This window comes from Meriones unguiculatus, chromosome 3 (assembly GCF_030254825.1).
Source record: "Meriones unguiculatus strain TT.TT164.6M chromosome 3, Bangor_MerUng_6.1, whole genome shotgun sequence".
NCBI classification, from domain to species: domain Eukaryota; kingdom Metazoa; phylum Chordata; class Mammalia; order Rodentia; family Muridae; genus Meriones; species Meriones unguiculatus.
Window position 1 is genome coordinate 97,096,431 of NC_083351.1, and position 18,924 is coordinate 97,115,354.

An 18,924-nucleotide genomic window follows, 5' to 3' on the forward strand; every position below is an offset into this window, starting at 1 on the left:
AGTTGTGTACCATTTTCTTCTTATGGGTGTTTCATAAAAAGGTCGGCCTTGCTACTGTCTCCTCTGATTGTGTAGTTTCTGATGAGACAAGATAATAAATGTAGGAGATCTGTAGGACTGATTTAGTTTGTGTAAGGTTGAATTATAAAGGGATGAGGAGATTGAAGTTCCCAGTTCCTCCAGGGACTGTATTTATGTTACACTTTACTTTGGGATAGAAGAGCTTCAGTTTAGCAATTGTAATTTTAGAGGCTGTTATTTAATAGGAATAACTTTCTTTCATTTATTAAAGCCTAATCTGCTGAGAGTCACTAATTCACTGTGAGCTGTTACAGCAAACATAATTAAGACATAATATGTACTAAGGAGTCACCAAAGGAGTGATGAAATATAATCAGTGTGCCCAAAATTATGTTTGCACACAGGCTAAATACCATGTAATTCATTTACAGATGCAGTATTGGACTAAGAGACTAATATCTACCTTCCATCATAAAGTCCTCTGTACATGTCATCAAAGTCTGAAGCAGGTAACTTAGATTTAAAGGTCAACTTAAAGTTTGCTCATATGAAATAATATTCAAAATCAGATATAATAAAATAGGTGATTATTAAAATTGATAGTATGAGTAAAAAGGATTAAATCTATACTACACTCTCATGTAATTTTAGAGGACACACCTAGGATCAAATAGCCTCCAAGGGGACACAGACCTATCAGGGTAACTGCCATGCTGGCTCATCACGGGCTAAGAAAGCAGGGAAATAGAACTTGCCAGCATCTGCTTCTCCTGTCTCCCTGCAGCCTGAAAGCCAGACCAGGAACTCCTAGTCCTTATCTGCAGGGAAGATGAGTTACCCCCTCATGTCTCTCAAGACAGAGGGGTGGATTCTCCCTGCTGAGGAAGATCTTAGACTCTGCACACACAGCCTAAATGCCTCAAGCAATGGAGATGCTCACTACAGTCACTCTGCACTCCATGACCCCTGAACTTACAGCTGTGGATGATGCAAACAGGGGAACCTTGTACCTGAGCCTGCCACCCAAATGGTACAGGAACTACATGCTAGTTCAAATAGCGATGCCTGTCCACTGGCTTTGACTTCTCCTCCTCTTAACAACGCTAATCCCTGAGCTGAGATATCAAAGCCTGATTCTGTAAGCAGTCCTCAGCAAAGTGTGAGACCCTGTCACAGGACCAGTCAGCACAGCAGGCTGAACTAAGAGCACTCATTTCAACTAAGCTGCACGTGCCACCTGTGGACCCACCACAGCCAGGAACAGAAAGCAATAAAGCCTGGGGAGGAGATGTGGACTGTGAAAGGTCACTGAGCACAGTCTCTCTTGAGTCCCCTTCCAGAGACAACTGGGACCAGCTCCTCAGCCCTGCTCCCATTATAAACCAGGAAGCCAATGGATATATACACACTTGGAGTAAGTTTGAGGAATCAACAGGAGACCTTGAAAAGGGACCAGGAAATCTCTTCCTCCTCTTGGATTCATGGTATTATTAGACATAATGCCTCCTATAGGGCTAGCCACAATCACTACACATGACTGGACTCTGAAACAAAAACAGTTTACTATCTCTGATGTATCTGGGAATGTTGGCTTTATAAATAAAATTTTCTGATTTGCTTAATGATTCATGACTGTACATGTAGGTGAATACCAGTCCTTATACATGATAAAAATATTTTCCTAAAAAAAATACTAAATAGAGCATTACAACTCAGTAAAAGGCCTAAACCTATTAACTGGCATGAAACAGAGGTACACAATTGCTGGTTTGAGGGGGATCCATTGATAATAAACACCTAAAGGATTTGAAAGATCTCTAATCCTTCTATCTTAGGTCTAATGGCATGGCCCTCATAATCAACTGGTGGTAAAAGTTCATTGAAAAAACAAAACAGCATCTGTTAAGTTAGTGTACCTACTGGCCCAATATAACACCTTATAGAGTAAGTCAGTGCTTTGACTCTTCCCTAAGATCAGTGGGGAAGGAACTGCCCAAAGTGACTCCAGTTTGTCTGGCTTTCATCCAACTGCTCTCCACCCCTAGTTGTTCTAATCAGCAGAGCTGAAACTGCTGAGCCTTCTGCCCTGCCTGCCTGCCTGTGTGACGGAACTGTGGGTTTGGATTTATAAACCAGTCATCCTCACCTAGGTGTAGAGATCTTTCTGGCATGAGCCTGCTCTCAACCCCTGCCTAAATGACTCTCAGTCTGACCAGCACTGAGTCTTAGATTACAATGGAGACTGAACAAAAAGGAAAACCTTGAAGTCACTGGAAATACAAGCACAACTCACTGTTAGGGAAAGCCTCAGAGACTCAAAGCACCATAAATGCTTGAGAGATGTGCTTCTCTGACAACAAAGACCAGAAGGCGAGAACTCAAGAATTATTCCCATATTGTGTTTCCAGGCACATGGAAAAGCCTGCACCTCAACTCTGCTCCTGACCTCTCATTTCAACAGACCTGAATGTACAGGGGCTGCTCTTTGTCTCTTCACACCCGTCAGCCCTTGACTTTGCTCCAGAAATGTCACCAGATGTGGCTTAGAGCCAGCAAGACCTGTTTGTAGAAAAAGGGAACAAGATTGTTAAGTGTTCTTATACTAGGAATTGACATGACCCTTCCAGTACAGCATGCATAAGGAAAGAGACGATGCATTAATGACTGCAGACAATTAGTTCCTTAAATGGTTTCTGACAGGTATACTATAATACATGAAGAATGTACAATGTACGGATTCTGAGTTTCACTTCAAGGGAAAAACATTAAAACTGAATTGTCAATCACTTTAATTAACAAGTGTGCTCCATGCCTCATGCCATTAAATTTCTAATAATGAAGGATGTATACTTACAACACAGACAGGTGAAACACACAAAGAGAAAAACAATGATATTGCGCTTAGCTACGGAACAACCTGTCTCATTTATTTAAAAGGACATAAAACTCACCACTGAAACACAAATACTCCCACAAGATATTGCACAAAGTGGGGAAGCTACATGTGGATGGTGAGATACAAATTCACTATAGATGCAATCCTCACCCAGGAACACAAGGTTGCTGTAATTCTCCAACATCACATCCCTGTACAAATTCCACTGAGCAGGCTCCAGGCATTCTTTCTCTTCTGGGGAGAAATCAATGGCCACATCCCAGAAGGACAGCATTTCCTGAAATAAAGACCAATGAATGCAATATAACTTTAATTAAACCATTAATACTCATATAAATACCAAGATGCACTGGGCTGGATACTTCTCCTGTCAACGTGGCACTAGCTAGGGTCATTTGAGAAGAGAGAAGCATAACTGAGAAAAAGTCTCCTGGAGACTGTCCTGTAGGGAAACCTAGGGCATTTTCTTAATTGGTGACTGATGTGAGGTAGCACAGCACACATTGGTGGTGCTCACCCAAGGCCGGTGGTTCTACATGTATAGAAATGCACAAGAATGTATTTTAGTGCCATATGCTTGCACTGTCGATATACAAACATACATACATATATACACACAGGAGAAAGTCATGGTATGGAAGAAGGAATTTCTCAACACTTAATATGCACAATCATGAAAGTGAAATGAGATGAAAACACAGATTCTGATGCAGTGACTGTGGTTGCAGTCTGAGTTTCTGAATTTGTACAGAGCTCAGAAGTGATGCAAATGACAGTGACAAGAAACCTGAGATGGGGCAGGCAAAGGGAAGAACAATACAGAAAGAACTCAGAAAAAATATACAGATGTGAACACGATAAAAAAAAAAATCACCAAGTAGAGGACTAACTCCACTGTTTGAGAATTCAAATTAGAACAGACATCACACTGATCTTTAGTCATTTTCCCTTTCCAGGTACTGACAGGTATTGACTGACGTGTTTGTGCTATCGCTAAAGCATGGTTTGTGCATAGGACACCTGTGTTATCAGTGTGCCAGGGCTAAGAATTATATTTGCTGATGCTACCATTTGCTTATTTCAAAATTGATTGGTATGTTTGTGACATTCCTAAAGCATGATTTGCACATAAAACACCTAAGTATCAGTGTGTTGTGGCTGAGAATTATATTTGCAGGATGCTAGTTTATTAAAAATTTTCTAATTTTAAACTTTCTGGTTTTCATATCTTATTGAGTAATATCCTAGAATGACCTATGAAAATAGTCATACATTATTTTTCCTTTTTATTAATACATGAAAATATCAGCAATTAGGTATTAATGGGTTTTTTTGTAATGACTGCATGAGTAGGCTTTTGATCATCTTTCTCAGTTTTACTATGCTCATCTCCTCAAACATTATCTTCCAGGCTTCTAAAGTGTATTGCACACAATCCTCACACACATCCAGCATTCCAGATTACAGTACTGGGAGCTTCTCTCTCCTATCCCTCTGTTCCAGAGCATCCATTGTCCAGAAAGTCCCTAAGGGTCAATGAGAAAAACCATTACATCTCCCAACTTCTGTGCATTAAGACCTCTTTACATTTAGCGTATTGAAGAGGTCATGTGTTATTTTCCTTTACTTGCCTGAAATAACTTCCAGTTTCACCCATGTTGTCACAATTGACAAAACTGTATTGTTTTCTCTGATAAATGATTGAATTAAACTATAAATACATCATTTTCCCCTCCTATCTCCCCATTGCAACTTCTCTCCAGTTTCCTGACACTCCATCTCAAGTACATGGTGTAGTCTTCTCTAGTTCATGTTACAGACACACACAGAAAAATATATATACATCTACACATAACTACATAAATATGAAGGGCTGGTTGTCTTCAGTGTTGCCTGAATGCATGTTTTACTGGATGAACAGTGAGAGGGCTCATCCCTGGGGAAGACTGATTTTCATCTCTCAGCAGTTCTTAGGTACCTGTACTTCTTTCTCTAGCCAGGAGATTCCCCCCTGCAGGATGTCAGCTCCCACTGTCATTGTTCAGGCAGCCATATTGTTGGATTATCTGGAGTGCAGCTCTGCTTCACTTTCTAGGAGGCAAAGCCTTCCTGCAGACTTCCTGGACCTCTGGCTGTCATAACCGACCTTCTCCTCTCCAGAAACAGTCCCTGATCATTATGTGCAGGGATTGTGGTGTAGATGCATCTACTGGGCCAGGACACAAGATCATAGTTCCCTGCAGTTTGGTGGGTTCTGATTTTCTGTTAATGCTCTCAGTGCTGCAGTGAGAAGCGCCTTGAGGAGTGACAGGTACACTCATGTGTAGGTCTAAGGAAAAGTATTTGGGATGCAGGTAGGACTTAAGATGGTTTAGTAAAGTGGCATTGGTATGTTCTCTAAGACTCAAGACTTAAAAGCTATCTGTGGTAGCTTTCAATCATGACATAACTACTACTGATGAGGCTATAAGTCCCATTAGACAGCTGCTGCTCATGTCAAGATGGCAGTGGCACTGAGGCACCTTTAAGGGATAACATGTCATATGGTACATTGCTATGGTCAACTGGCATAACAGAGCTAAGCAGGACTATGTAGAGCTTCTTTCCCTTTTAAGCTTGCAAAGTGCCTTCAAGCACTATGAAACCTCGTCCTTAGGCAGGAGGCCTTCATTTCAGATCCAGCTGCAATCCCCTGAGTCGACTTTGTCAGCACTGGGTGAAAGAAGTGACTAGTGTCACAAGACCTTTGGTACAGCACAAATATATACTCTGTAAATAATGACTACACATGGGCTGGAGAGATAGTTCAGAGGTTAAGAACACTGGCTGTTCTTCCAAAGGTCCTGAGTTCAATTCCCAGCTATCACATGGTGGCTCACAATATCTATGATTTGGTGCCCTCTTCTGGTGTGCAGGCACACATGCAGGCAGAATACTGTATAAATAATAAAATAATAAATACATCTTTTTAAAAAATGACTACACAAATAAAGTCCTTAAATAAAGAGCAGAGTTAAGCAACAATGAGGAGACGAGGACATCTACAAGTCATGAGCTAACTGAAGAAAATGAGTGAATACCACACCAGTAAATCTTCAAGAGAATAGCAACTGAACTACATTGAAAGCTTCCTTGTAGCTAGTAGAGCACATTCCCACCTTTAGAAAAAAGTGCAAAAACAAAACAAAACAAACAAGCAAGAAAACAAACAAAAAAACCCCCCCACAGATTATACTCTTTTTAACTACACGATCACCAAGAACAGGAGAAAATCATCACTGTATAGAATGGTATGAGCCCAGCCCAGAGCAAAGGAGGAAACATTTTTCTGTGAAAGAAAGAGAGCATGTCCCCAGTGGAGAATTAACTTCAAGGATCCCTCCCTATGTTACCCAATATCATCATTCTGCATGGGCAAGTGTCTCCTGTCTTGAGCATCTCCTGTGAGATGCTGTGGGGGAGGGGAGGGCCAGTGGGCCTAGAAACAGGATAAAGTAGGGATTTTAGCCAGTACAAGTAACAGCAAACATTTCAGGGGAGTTAGAGACTTGCAAAATTTACTGTTTATGGGGAAGAAATACAAACAATATCTGACCTGAGGCAGGTGCACTGTCATTCATTAAAAACTGCTACATATTCTTACTATAAATATCTGTATCCCACTTGAATGGAGCTGATCCCAGAGGCAAGCCTAGAACAACAGAATGGACAGAGGAGATGTATTAACAACTCTTGCAGCTTCTGTCAGTGTCCCTCAGATAGCTTTTCAGAGAATCAGGTAAAACTAAAGGCTAGCAGGACACTGGTGGGAAGTCAACATGAGATGCAAAAAGAGGGCTGGACTCCTCATCAGGTTCCAAACAGCAGTGACCCTCCATTCAAAACCAGCCTATCTACACACTACACAACATAGTGTTTAAAATACACACAACACACACCATCAACTCCCACATCTTTGTCCCAAGGTTTTATTCACATAACAATGCATGAAACAATCATTAACTTTTGTGTTAAGCCACCATGTCTTGCAATTATATAACTCAGAAAGTGGAAAAAATGTCAAAAGCAGGAAAGGTCAAATGTAATGTAGTCTTCTGTATGGTACGCATGTTACACAAGTGCATCTGATAGAAATAATTAGGAGGGCCTAACATTTGAGTAGCAGGAGAAGCATAGTTACATTGTAAGCCAAGTTCCCTTGGCCAACGACTTCTCCTTCAACATAGAATGCAGATTTCTATTGAAGGAACTGCCCTCCTTATAAGACTGCTCACATATTTTTCTAGTCCTGGGGTATATTTAAAGTGGTGGCCGGGGACTCCAAACATTTGACTAGCAAATGGCTAATATAATCTGTTCTCATTAATTGCTTTTCTAAACTTTTGCAGTGTTTCCATGGAATGGGGCTCCCAAACTCTTTGAGGAAGGTGGTTGCTACCCTGAGGCTGAAGAATTACAGGGAAAGCTTGTGTGGAAGAAGAGTCTTTCTTTCTACGGTTTAATATATCCTCATATAGGGGCAACATAGCACCAAGGGTGCTACAGTACCACTCAGTGGGTTAAAACAACAACCAATGTCTGTAGAGTGCAGGAAGCAGTCAATCCACAGGTAAATTATGCAGCTGCAGATTCCTTAATGAAGGTGCTCAAATGGTGGGAGGGGCTACCATGGAGGCATGTAGAGCCATTGCCACGGTGTGGAGTGGGGAACTGAAGGATTGGATAACTGCCACTAGAGACCTAGGTACTACCCTCCATCAGACAGAAAGCTTGGGAGCTGCTCAGGCTATTCTTTTAAAAACACAGGGCACTGGAGGTAAGTGCAAGGCAGAATGTTAGACATGTGTGGTCAAGAAACTGGAGGATAACAAACTTGTGGAATTATTAATACTGGGGCAGAAGAAACTTGTTTTGTTTTGTTTTTTGTTTTTGTTTTTGTTTTTTTAAAAGAAATTCCTTCTTGGAAACTTCACCCCAGGCTGCCTGTGAAGGGTATTGGCAGCCTAACATATTCTTTGCAAACAGCTTAACCGACATGGTGTGACAATGATGGTAATCAAGGGGCAATTACACCCCCCTGGTAGACCCTCTCAGTAACTTCTTGGGAAGAGATGTCTTAGAAGATATAGATGTGGCCATCACCACAGACAATAAACCCTTTTATGACTATTGCAATATACAAGATAAATTACATTTGAGGCACTCCCCCAATTCTAAAGACTGTTCCAACAGGATTTCAGTTGCCCCTAAAATTGATATGGAATTCTGATAAATCTGTGCGGGTGGATCACTGTCCAAGAGGGGGAGAAAAGCACCAGGAACTGCTTAAAGCTGTCCAAGAGCAACTTGACTGTGACCATACATAGCTTTCTATTGGTCTTTGGAATGTTCCTGTTTTTTGTTATTTTAGTGAAGAAAGAAGTCAGGCAAATTTAGATTCTTACATGACCTCAGGTCTATCAATGCTACTATGCAAGCAATCGGGGCTACTGCCAGAGCCTGCCAGCAGAGTCGAATGGTTCTTGAGTTGGGAGTGAGGATTAAAATTAATAAACTAACACACAACACACATGGGATTTTTTCCAAGAGGCTCCAGACCTGATCAGCCAGCAGCAGCAGCCTGACTTTAATGCAGAGAGCTTTTAAGCCAGAGTAAAAACAGCTCAAAACAATGGTTTAAATTTACAAGGAGGTGAAGCAAGAGGTGTGATCTTCACAAGCTATCCCACCTGCTGTCACAAACAAAAGGAGATGGACTTGCAAATTCTTCCCTGACTTCAGTGAAGGCCTGGTAAAAGCAGTCTTTCTGCTGAGATTTAAATATCAAAGCAGCTGCCAGATCAACGGCTCCCAACAGGTCTCCGTTTTTTTATTTTTTTTAAATTGGCCATAACGTAAGAGTTATGGAGCAGAAGATTGTGCCTGTCTTAGGTTGTTTCTCTCATAAGATATATTCTTACCTGTCCATTGGTACATGAATTCCATCATTCATGCCCTGTCTTGGGTTGAACATATCCCAGAGAAACTTTACCTGTCTCTGACTATGAACCTCTTCTAGGGTAGACCCTGGGGTTTGATCTTATGCAGATCAGCTCAGCTTTAACATTCTAAAAGGCCTTCAGGCAGGTTTAACTTGTCACTGATAGAAACACATCTCTTATCACAAGCCAAGTCCAAAATAATACTCCATAAAAGTGACTTAACAAATGACTCCTTGTGTAAATTACCAAGTCTGAGAAACACTCACAGAAACCATAGTAAAAGGGGCTGTCGAGCAAAATCAGAACCATTTGAAAGCTTACAAATACAGTTTGTTAGTTTACATTGAAGTCAAGAAACATTAAAGTTTGAATCTTGTTAACATTTCCAAACAACAAAACAGAAGGAGAATTTACATAGGCAGTTACAGGGCCTCCCAAGAGTTTCTGAAGCAAGCTTGTTTTGGTCTGCTGAAAACCAGAGTCAGACCAAAGTTTCACAGTTAGTCCTCTTTTTTATTCTTTTTTATTTTGTTGAGAATTGTCCTTATTAACAGAACAGTCAAGTCCAGTCCATTGTATAAGAGGTTTCTCTGCATGACATCTCCCAGGAGCAGAATGAAACAAAAACGGGTCAGGAGCTTAAGTCCAATGCAGCTTTTTGGTCTCAGTCAGGGCAGAATTTATGATTGTCTGCAGCCAGAACATCTTCCTTCTGGGGAACAACTCCTGCAAATTGTACCAGCCTTTCTGGGATCCACCTGGCTCCTTCTGCATCCTGTGGAAAAACACAAACATGCCCTCTTCCCCATATTAATACGGGGTCGTGGCCCTGCCATATTCCAGTAATTGGATCTTTCCATTTTACTCAGGCATAATTATCTTTGGTATTAGGATGCCACAATGGATCAGCCACAGAATGGCCTTGTATATCCACATTTAAAAAATTTTAAATAAAGAGAGCATGATTAATATAATTCTGTGGTGTTTGCGGATATAGTTCCCCCCTTTTTATTTTTTGCAATTGGTTCTTAAGAGAGCCTGAGAGACCAAAAGATAAGCAGCGATCGTTAAGACTATGTAGAGTAGGTGCGGTATAGCAGTTAGTAAATTCCCTGAGGGGAGAGCTACCTAGCTGCGTTCTTTCCCCACCCACTAGAGATACAGTTGCTAGGAAACTGGACCCTCCCCCTAAGGAGGGACACCTGGTCATTAATGATCTGGGAACCTTCCTATAGCCAATCGATTCAAAATGTAGCATCTTGACCAATAGATGCTTGCCAGGCAGGAATTGCCCCTGCCTTAGGCATGCTGGGATGGACCAAAATCTTTAAATCACCCAACTAACCTGGGGCGGCGCGCTCAGCTCCCACCACTTTGGCCGTGGGGCTGTGTAGGCCCAAGCTGCAGCTTGTAATTTACAATAAAAAGACCCTCATGTGTTTTGCAACGGAGTCAATTCCTGGAGATCTTTTGGGGGCTCGCAAACTGGGTATAACAAGCCATGGGCTCGGTCCAAAATTTATTGGCCTTGAGGATTATATGGAATGCCCGTTTTATGACTTATACACATTTGTGCACAAAACGCTAAAAAGCTAGACTTGTATATCCCGATCCATTATCAGTTTTTATAATGGAACGAATACCAATTGCATCAAAACACTTTAAGCAATGACTTATGTTTGGTGGCTTCTTCTGTTAAGGGAGTTGCCATGATAAATCCTGAAAAAGTATCAATCGTTACATGAACACATTTTAGTTTTCGAAATTCTGGGACCTGAGTTACGCCCATTTGCCACAAATGATTGGGAGTCAAGCCTCTAGGATTGACACCATAATGAGCTACATTAAAATGATCAGGACAAGAGGAACATTATCTTACAATTTGTCTAGCAGCTTCTCTGGTAATATTGTTTTCTTAAGCTCTTGCTATTTTGATGGTGTAATGCATGAGAATTTTGAGCCAATTCTTGTTAAGTTAATCCAACCAAATGTATGGCTTGATCTGCTAAATCATTTCCTAAAGTTAAAGGTCCAGGAAGCCCTGAATGAGCTCTAATATGTCCTACATAACAAGGCTGCACACAGCTCCAAATACTTTGTTGAATCTATCTAAATAGATCTTGTATTTGTTTATTTGCTGTATTAACATATGTTACAGTCTCTAGGACTTGCAAAGCTTTAGCTATATAATGGCTATCAGTGTACAAGTTGAAAGAGGTAGAAGCCATATTTTTAAAGACTATAAAAACAGCTCATAATTCTACAACTTGAGCTGAGGCTGGCAATGTTTGCAAAACAGAAGTTTGTCCCTGTAGTACATATACAGCTTTTCCATTTGAAGAATCATCAGTGAATACTGTTGGAACTTGAGGTAATGGCTTTTGTTTAATTATGTTAGGAAATACAAAAGCATGCTCATTGGCAAATTGAAGTAATTTATCTTTTGTATAACGATTATCAATATGTCCTAAATAATGAGCAAAAGCTATGGCCCAACAATCTGCATTTTGAAATAACCAATCTACTTGCTGTTTGGTAAAAGGGACTCCAATTAAGGAGGGCTCTCTACCAAAATACTTGGTGAGATTCTGTGCAAGCCATTTGAACTAAACTAGCCACTGCTTCATAATATGGTATCAGGTAAGTGCAACCATAATAATGGTTCTTCTTGCTACAATACAGCAGTTGGAGTATGATCAGTAGCCAAAATATATGCACCCCATTCTTTTGAATAATCAATATATTGAACATGCTGCTTTTCACTAGCTAATTCTATCCTTTGCAAAGCATCACGAGCTTCTTTGGTAAATTCTCTTTTTGACAAAGGATCAGCCTCTCCTTTTAAAATGTCAAAAAGTGGTTTTAGCTCTCCTGTAGTTAATTTTAAATGGGGTCTTAGCCAATTAATATCACCTAACAACTTTTGAAAATCATTTAAAGTTTTTAGATTGTCTTTTCTTAATTGAATTTTTTGAGGCATAATGGTCTGAGGATATAATTTATGTCCCAAATACAAATAGGGTGGCTCTGTCTGCACCTCTTCTGGTGCAATTACTAAACCTAGATTCTTTAAGCCTTGTTGTAAGTGTGTAAAAGCACTTAATAAAATCCCTTCATTTTTATGAGCCAGTAAAATGTCATCCATACAATGAATAATATACACAGAAGAATATGCCTCTCTAGTTTTAAAAACAGCTTGAGCCACAAATTTTTGACATAAAGTCGGACTGTTTGCCATACCTTGAGGTAATACGAGCCAATGATACCTCTTCATAGGTTCTTTAAAATTTACTGATGGCACGCTAAAAGCAAATCTTTTACAATCTTGAGGAGCAAGAGGAATAGTATAAAAACAATCTTTTAAATCTAGTATAATTTTAAAAGTATCTCTAGGTATAGCAGAAGGGGTAGGCAATCCAGGTTGTAAGGCTCCCATTAATTCCATGGTTTCATTTACTTTTCTGAGATCTTGTAAAAGTCTCCATTTTCCTGAATTCTTTTTTATGACAAAAATAGGGGAGTTCCAAGGTGAGTTTGATGGAACAATATTGCCGATATCAAGCTGTTCCTGTACTAACTGCTCAGCGGCTTTAATTTTCTCAAGGGAAAGAGGCTACTGATTCACCCACACAGGATCATCTGCTTTCCATGTTATTGGATCTGCATGGGGAACAGGTTGTTCAGTGGCCTCCCCTAAAAATGACCCAACCCTTTTTAAAATTTCTTGAGGTAGGTATTAATTGCTGAGCTATGCCTTGTCCAGATTTTTCCAATCCTGAATTAAGCATCTTATTGGTAACTGCATTGCTAGGACTATAAAGATACACTTCCATATTACTCATCACATCTCTACCCCACAGATTAACAGGAAGGCCAGGAATAATGTATGGTTTAAAAGTTTCCTCGTGTCCTTCCTCATCCTTCCAAGTTGAGATTTAAGTATCAAAGCAGCTGCCTGATCAAAGGCTCCCGACAGGCTACAGAGCCTGGCCTTCCTGCATTATCTGCAGTCCCTCATGGATACTATACTGTCACCTTAGATATTCAAAAAAAATTTTATTCTCTATTTTTCTCCATCCAGAGGACAAAGAGTTGCCTTTTCGGTACCTGTTATTACTAATAAAACACCCATGAATAGATATCAGTAGGAGTAGTCATAGGTGATGAAAACTAGCTCCACTATTTGTCAGTTATTTATCTGTGGAAGGCTATTTAAAGGTGGTGTAACTGTTATGTGACCCATTATATAGATGATGTTTAGATTGGTCACCCTGAGCAACAATCCTTACAGCCCAAGCTCCAAGATATCTCTGCTGCTTTAAGGGCAGCTGGTCTTCACAGTGCAGCTGAAAAGGTGCAGACTCAAGAACCATATTTGTTCTGCAGGCACATGGTTACTTCTGACGTTATTAAGCCCCCAAAATTCCATTTCTCCCTTCCCACACCCCCTACATTGGCTTCCATGCAGACCTTTCTGGGAAACTTGCCTTGCTGCTTCCTGGTGCCAAATGGCCAGAAGAGATTTTAACAAGAAGGCAAAATAGGCTTTACAAGATGTTAATGCAGGCCTTAATCAAGCCCTTCTATGTAGGTTCGATCCTGCTAGTGAGGTTTGGGGCCTTGTGATGCCCATGCAGGGATCTTCCACTGGGGTGCTTTTCCAACCATCCATTAAAATATTATACTTGGTTCATATGGTGCATTTTTCTGCTCTTAATGTTACACCTTTTATAGATAATATTTTCACTCTTGCACTAAAGGTGCTTACAACATCCCTTTTATTGTTGAGTGAAAAGCCGGATGCAATTACTCTTCCATTTTCCCAGGACTTTCCTGCCTGAACATTCTCATCCCACTATGTTGCTCAGCTCTTTTTATTAAATTTGCAGGGTGAAATAGATAACTGTTTCCCTAAAAATGAAATCTTATCCATGCTTCCTTTAACAGCAGTGATTCATAGACAGTACTTAGTTTAAAAAACCCGTTCCTGATGCTGCTTCAGGCTTTACAGACTCCTCATAGACACATTTTGGTTATGTTATTCACGCTTGACATTACCACAAACCTAAAGTGCTTACTAGTTTCTTTGAGGGATCTGTGTAGTAAGGAGAATTGTTGGCTATCTTAGACCATTTAGGAGATTGGCAAGACCCCATTAATATTTTCAGTGACAACGAATATGCTACTAATGATGTTAAGGCCATACCTTTAGCAGTTGTTAAACTGGCTGAAGGTCCTCTGTATTTGGTCATGATTCAACTTCAAACAATCACTGAACAAAAACAGACTCCTTTCTTTATTCAGCATGTACACTCTCATTTGGGACTTCCTGAAGCAATTTCAGAGGGAAACAGGGAGATTGATCGTCTAGTGACGGCCTTCCTGTCATCTCCATTAAGACAAGCCCAATTGCTCCATTCTAGATTTCACTATTTGGCTCTATCAGTCCACAAGATTTGTGTGTGTGTGTGTGTGTGTGTGTGTGTGTGTGTGTGTGTGTGTGTGTGCAATTATCCATAAGTTGCTGTAAGCATTTAATACTTGCCTGTAGCACTTTTTGTCTTTAAGCCCCTTCCAACCAACTGGAGCCAATCCTAAAGATCTTAGTCCCAACAGCTTGTGGCAAATGGACATGACCCATATTCCAGAGTTTGGTCATCTTAAATATGTACACTTCATTATTGACATCTTTTCCTCATTCCTGTTTGCCATGGTTCAACCTAAAGAAAATGCCAAGTTGGTTGTTGATACCGTTAAAACTGCTATGTTGGTAATGAGCGTGCCATATTCAATTAAGACTGACAACAGACCAGCATATAATTTTACAGCTCAGCTTTACAGACCTTTACAGACTTTTGCTCTGAATGGAATATAACACATACCTTCACGATTTCTTACAGTCCCCAAAGACGAGCCATAGTGGAACGAACCCATGCCTCTCTTAAAAAACAATTAAAAGGTGGGACATTAGGGATATGACCACAGGATAATTAACTGACACTCTCTTTACCATTAACTCTTAAAATTTTGACAAAAACTGTTTATCCTTGCCTGTAAACATTGGGGTGAAATACTTCCTAGGATCACCCCTTTACCATTAGTCTACTGGCAGGGTCCTATGGACAATCCGTGGATGGGTCCTGGCCTGTTCTTAATCATGGGATGAGAGTTTGCATGTGTCTTCCCAGAGGGACAGATGAGCTTATTTGGGTTCCTGGTTGAGTAACAAAACTGTACACCTGCTCCGAGGGAAATGATGGAACTGCTCCAAAAGGTTCTACAGAATCTATCCCTGATTAGAGATGACGGTGACCACAAGAGGAAGACAGCAGAGGAGGCAAAGGGTGAGGGCAACCAGCAGACATCTCCAGTTACCTGGGGAAGCCTCAAGGCCCTTGTGAATCAGGCCCAACAAATGTTCCCTGATGGGTCCGTGACAGGACCATACACCCTGTTTCTACGCCATGTGTGCCGTTATAATTGCTAATTCCCAGGTGTGCGCACGCACACACACACACCCGATGCTGTGGGCTGCCCTTAGAAATCCTCCTATCTTACTTCTAGTAAGCTGGGATTCTTGGCTTCCATCCATATATAGTGACAACCCACAGATGAATGAGCAGCTGTTTCCAGTTAATTCCACCCTATATTCTTCATTTAATGGCTCATTCACCCTCACCCCAGGGTTAATGAGTTTCTGCCCAGATGAGTTCTGCCTCCACCTTAAATTGTTCTGTACAAAACTGTACACTTTCCCCCTGCTGGGACCTGATTAGGGATAACTCCTTGCTCCTCAGGAAACCAACTGGCCTGGATTCCAGTGAACGTCACTAAAGGTTGGATGGGGGAGCTGTCTTTGTCAGAACAGACCTCTCTAGTTTGTACCAAGAGAGATTTTTGGTATATCGGCTATTATTGCTGCTATTGCACTGGGCCTTACCACACACAGCTGTGACTACTGCTGCAGCGGCGATTGCCCTATTCCGACGGCGCACAGCCTAAATAAGATGTCTAAGTTTACAGCCTATGCTCCATGAACAGATTCATCAATCAGCTTCTCCACTTGGGAGTCCTTACTCTTCACCATCAAATGGGTCTGCTGAAAGATGACGTCAGTGAATTTACGGGATTGTTGTAAGAGGTTATTAATATTTACTATTGATTTATCTTCTGGTAAAGCTTGCTGTTAATCTTAAACAGCTGTATAACCAAATCACCACACAGAGACTGGGTTTTTAGTTAACCTAGAACACAATGCTGGGCAATATTTACTCCCTCCTAAACCTCCAAGCCCTCAGTTTCCTAACATTTACATTTCCCACATTATACTTACTTTTTGTGAAATCTTAGGTCTAGTTCATCCTCCATGTCCTCCAAGATCTCTCCTCCCGCTCTGCTCTCCTAGCTCTCCTCGCCCCTTCTTCTCCCACTCCTTTCCTGCTCTCTAGCTCCTCCCCTCTTTCCTGTCCTCTGACCTCCCATTGCACAACACTGTATCTAGTTGTTTTATTTTGTCCTGTTTACACAAGAGTTGAGACAGGATGCTTATAATGAGTATCACAATGCAATATCCGGATTGAAACCAGAGAGTTGGGGGTGGGGAAATCAGCATTTGAATTAACAAGGGTAAGTTGTATACATTTCAAAAGAGCATTATACCAACACGGGATCTTGCTCTTGTGTGATCGCAGGTACACTGCTATTTGCCTCACTCAATACCAAAGGCACCTCAGTAAGAGTAGTGCCACGGGCTGGAGTGGCCGCGAAGTAAGTGGAGCCCTTGCGGTCTCCAGGTGGCTCCAGCTCTCCCCCTGCTGGAGCCGGTGGATGACGGTGCCCTGTACAACTGGGAGGCGGCCATCTTAGGGGGCCCCAACACCTACTATGAGGGCGGCTACTTCAAGGCTCGCCTCAGGTTCCCCATCCACTACCCGTATTTCCCACCAGCCTTCCGGTTACTCACCAAGGCCTGGCACCTAAACATCTACGAAGAGTGTGCCTCTCCATCCTCCACCCCTCCCCCCACTGATGACTCACAGCGTGGGGCGCTGCTCTCAGAGCGGCAGAACCCCACAGAGAATGTCAGGACCATCCTCCTGAGTGTGAGCTCCCTGCTGAATGAGCTCAACACCTTCTCACATGCCAACGTGGATGCCTCGGTGATGTACTAGAGCAAGGGGTGAAAGGGTTAGGCTAACTTTGTAACCTATATGTCTTCTAAAGCCTATAGTTTTGAGTTTTAGGTCCAGGTTAAGCTAAAGCCTCTTAGTACCTTTCCAGAGAGTGAAGAAATGTGACCCTATCCGTGAGGACAGATATAAAAAAAAGGGCAAGCAAGCAATGACCTTCACTCAGCAAAAGAACGACCAGACCCTTGTCCTTGAGATAGTGTTTCTTAGCAACGAACCTAGACTTCTTCTGATTAGCTTTTGACCTCCAGCCAAGAGTCCGCAGCCCCTAATCTTCAAGGATGAGCTAACCACCCCCACCTTAAAGTGCAGCTGCATCCACACTTGGCAGGACTGGCCAAGCTTGAGCACCTAAGACTAACCAATTATCTTACTTTATAGCTTCCTCATCCAATCCTAAATTGCCAAAACTAAAACTTCAAATTTCCCGCAATTTTTCTTTTAAAAACCTAAAGGCCTTTGTCTCCCGGTGCCACTCTTTGCTGAGTGAGTTGTACAATGGTTAATAAACCTCTTGCTTTTGCAACGAGTCTTGGTCTGGGGGAGTTTCTGGGAAGGGCGCGATTGAACTCCTGAGCTGTGAGACCCCAGGTCTTACATTTTGGAAGGACGGCGAGCACACGGACATCATCCGGAAGCAGGTCCTGGGGACCAAGGTGGACGCAGAGGGTGAGGGCGTGAAGGTGCCCACCACGCTGGCCGAGTACCACGTGAAGACCAAGACCTCTTCTATGAGGACGCGCAGTGGAGGAGGCCGACAGCTGCTCTGGGGATGAAGAGGACTCTGGAACTGAGAAGTCCTGACAGCGTCCCCTAAAAAAACTTAAAAATTTTTACCATCAGCGGAAACACATAGAAGGAGCCTGGAACACAACCTTCCTTTCTCTCCTTCATTAACTCCACCAGGAGATAACGACCATAAATACCACCAGAGTGGATGTAGTTACTTTATCAGATCTAGGGCATTTCTTTCAGGATGTGGCCTCCAACCTCACTTTATTTTCACCCAGTAGTTTATGACATGGTAATTGTAGTATTACTTATTATGTTTTTCCTGATATAGCTTAAAAATTGTATACGCCTCCAAAATCAGCACACCATAGCCCTCATACTGCAGATTTTTAACCCTGAAATTAAAACAGAGGGGGAACCTGTGGAGAATGTCAAGGTAAGCCTTTTGGAGGAGTCAGAGACTCCTACGACTGCTTGGAAGATCCGTAGCCACTGCACATAGTGTTGATCCACCAGGGACTCCTAGCACACTCATTAAGTCTCAAGATGGATCTGAGGCTAGGGCAGTGACTGCTTTCTTCTTTGTGGAAGTCTCCTCAGGTGACTTTGTCCCCACCATATCTCCCACATTCCCTTACAGTCACACCAACCTGACTGATTGTTACTGGTGCTTGAGGCTAGCATGGGATGGTCTGATTGGCCTTTCAGTCATTTAGAGGCCATGACACAGGATAATAAAGTCAGATCTGCACCTTTGAGTCTGGTCTCCAGAGTCTGATTATTGAGATTCTGCGTGGGCTCTATCACCACTCACCCCTTAACCCTGGTTTCTGATCATCACATGTATATATCTATATCTCTGATGGAATGACTTTCACTGCATGAGTGTAAGTGAGATGAAAGAAACTCACATGTGAAGTTACTGTCTTACAATGATTTTGCACCGAGGTTTGAAGTGTAGAAACAGGAAAAGGTCTGGTACTAAATTGCCCAAAAGGACTCCATTTTGCCTGACTTTTATCTAACTGATCACCCAAATTAACCAATGCTGAGAAAAATACTGTCATGCATACTCACTTGCAGCTTTGGAAGATCCATTGTTTTA

At 41.7% G+C, this 18,924-nt stretch overlaps 1 protein-coding gene and 1 pseudogene across 1 annotated transcript in view; one reads left to right on the plus strand and one right to left on the minus strand.

The window, feature by feature from the left end:
• The window catches only part of LOC132652861 (zinc finger protein 91-like), a 30,671-nt gene extending 27,158 nt beyond the window's left edge, over positions 1–3,513 (minus strand). The window contains exons 1-2 of the mRNA XM_060378794.1: positions 3,068–3,513; positions 2,485–2,580 (exon numbers count right to left, since the gene is read on the minus strand). Of these exons, the coding sequence (XP_060234777.1) occupies positions 2,485–2,580; positions 3,068–3,191 (220 nt within the window). The 5' untranslated portion in view covers positions 3,192–3,513. The remainder of the gene's footprint in view (positions 1–2,484; positions 2,581–3,067) is intronic.
• An 11,017-nt stretch (positions 3,514–14,530) lies between these two features.
• On the plus strand, positions 14,531–17,891 carry LOC110539778 (ubiquitin-conjugating enzyme E2 R1-like; annotated as a pseudogene).
• The last annotated feature ends 1,033 nt before the right edge of the window (positions 17,892–18,924 follow it).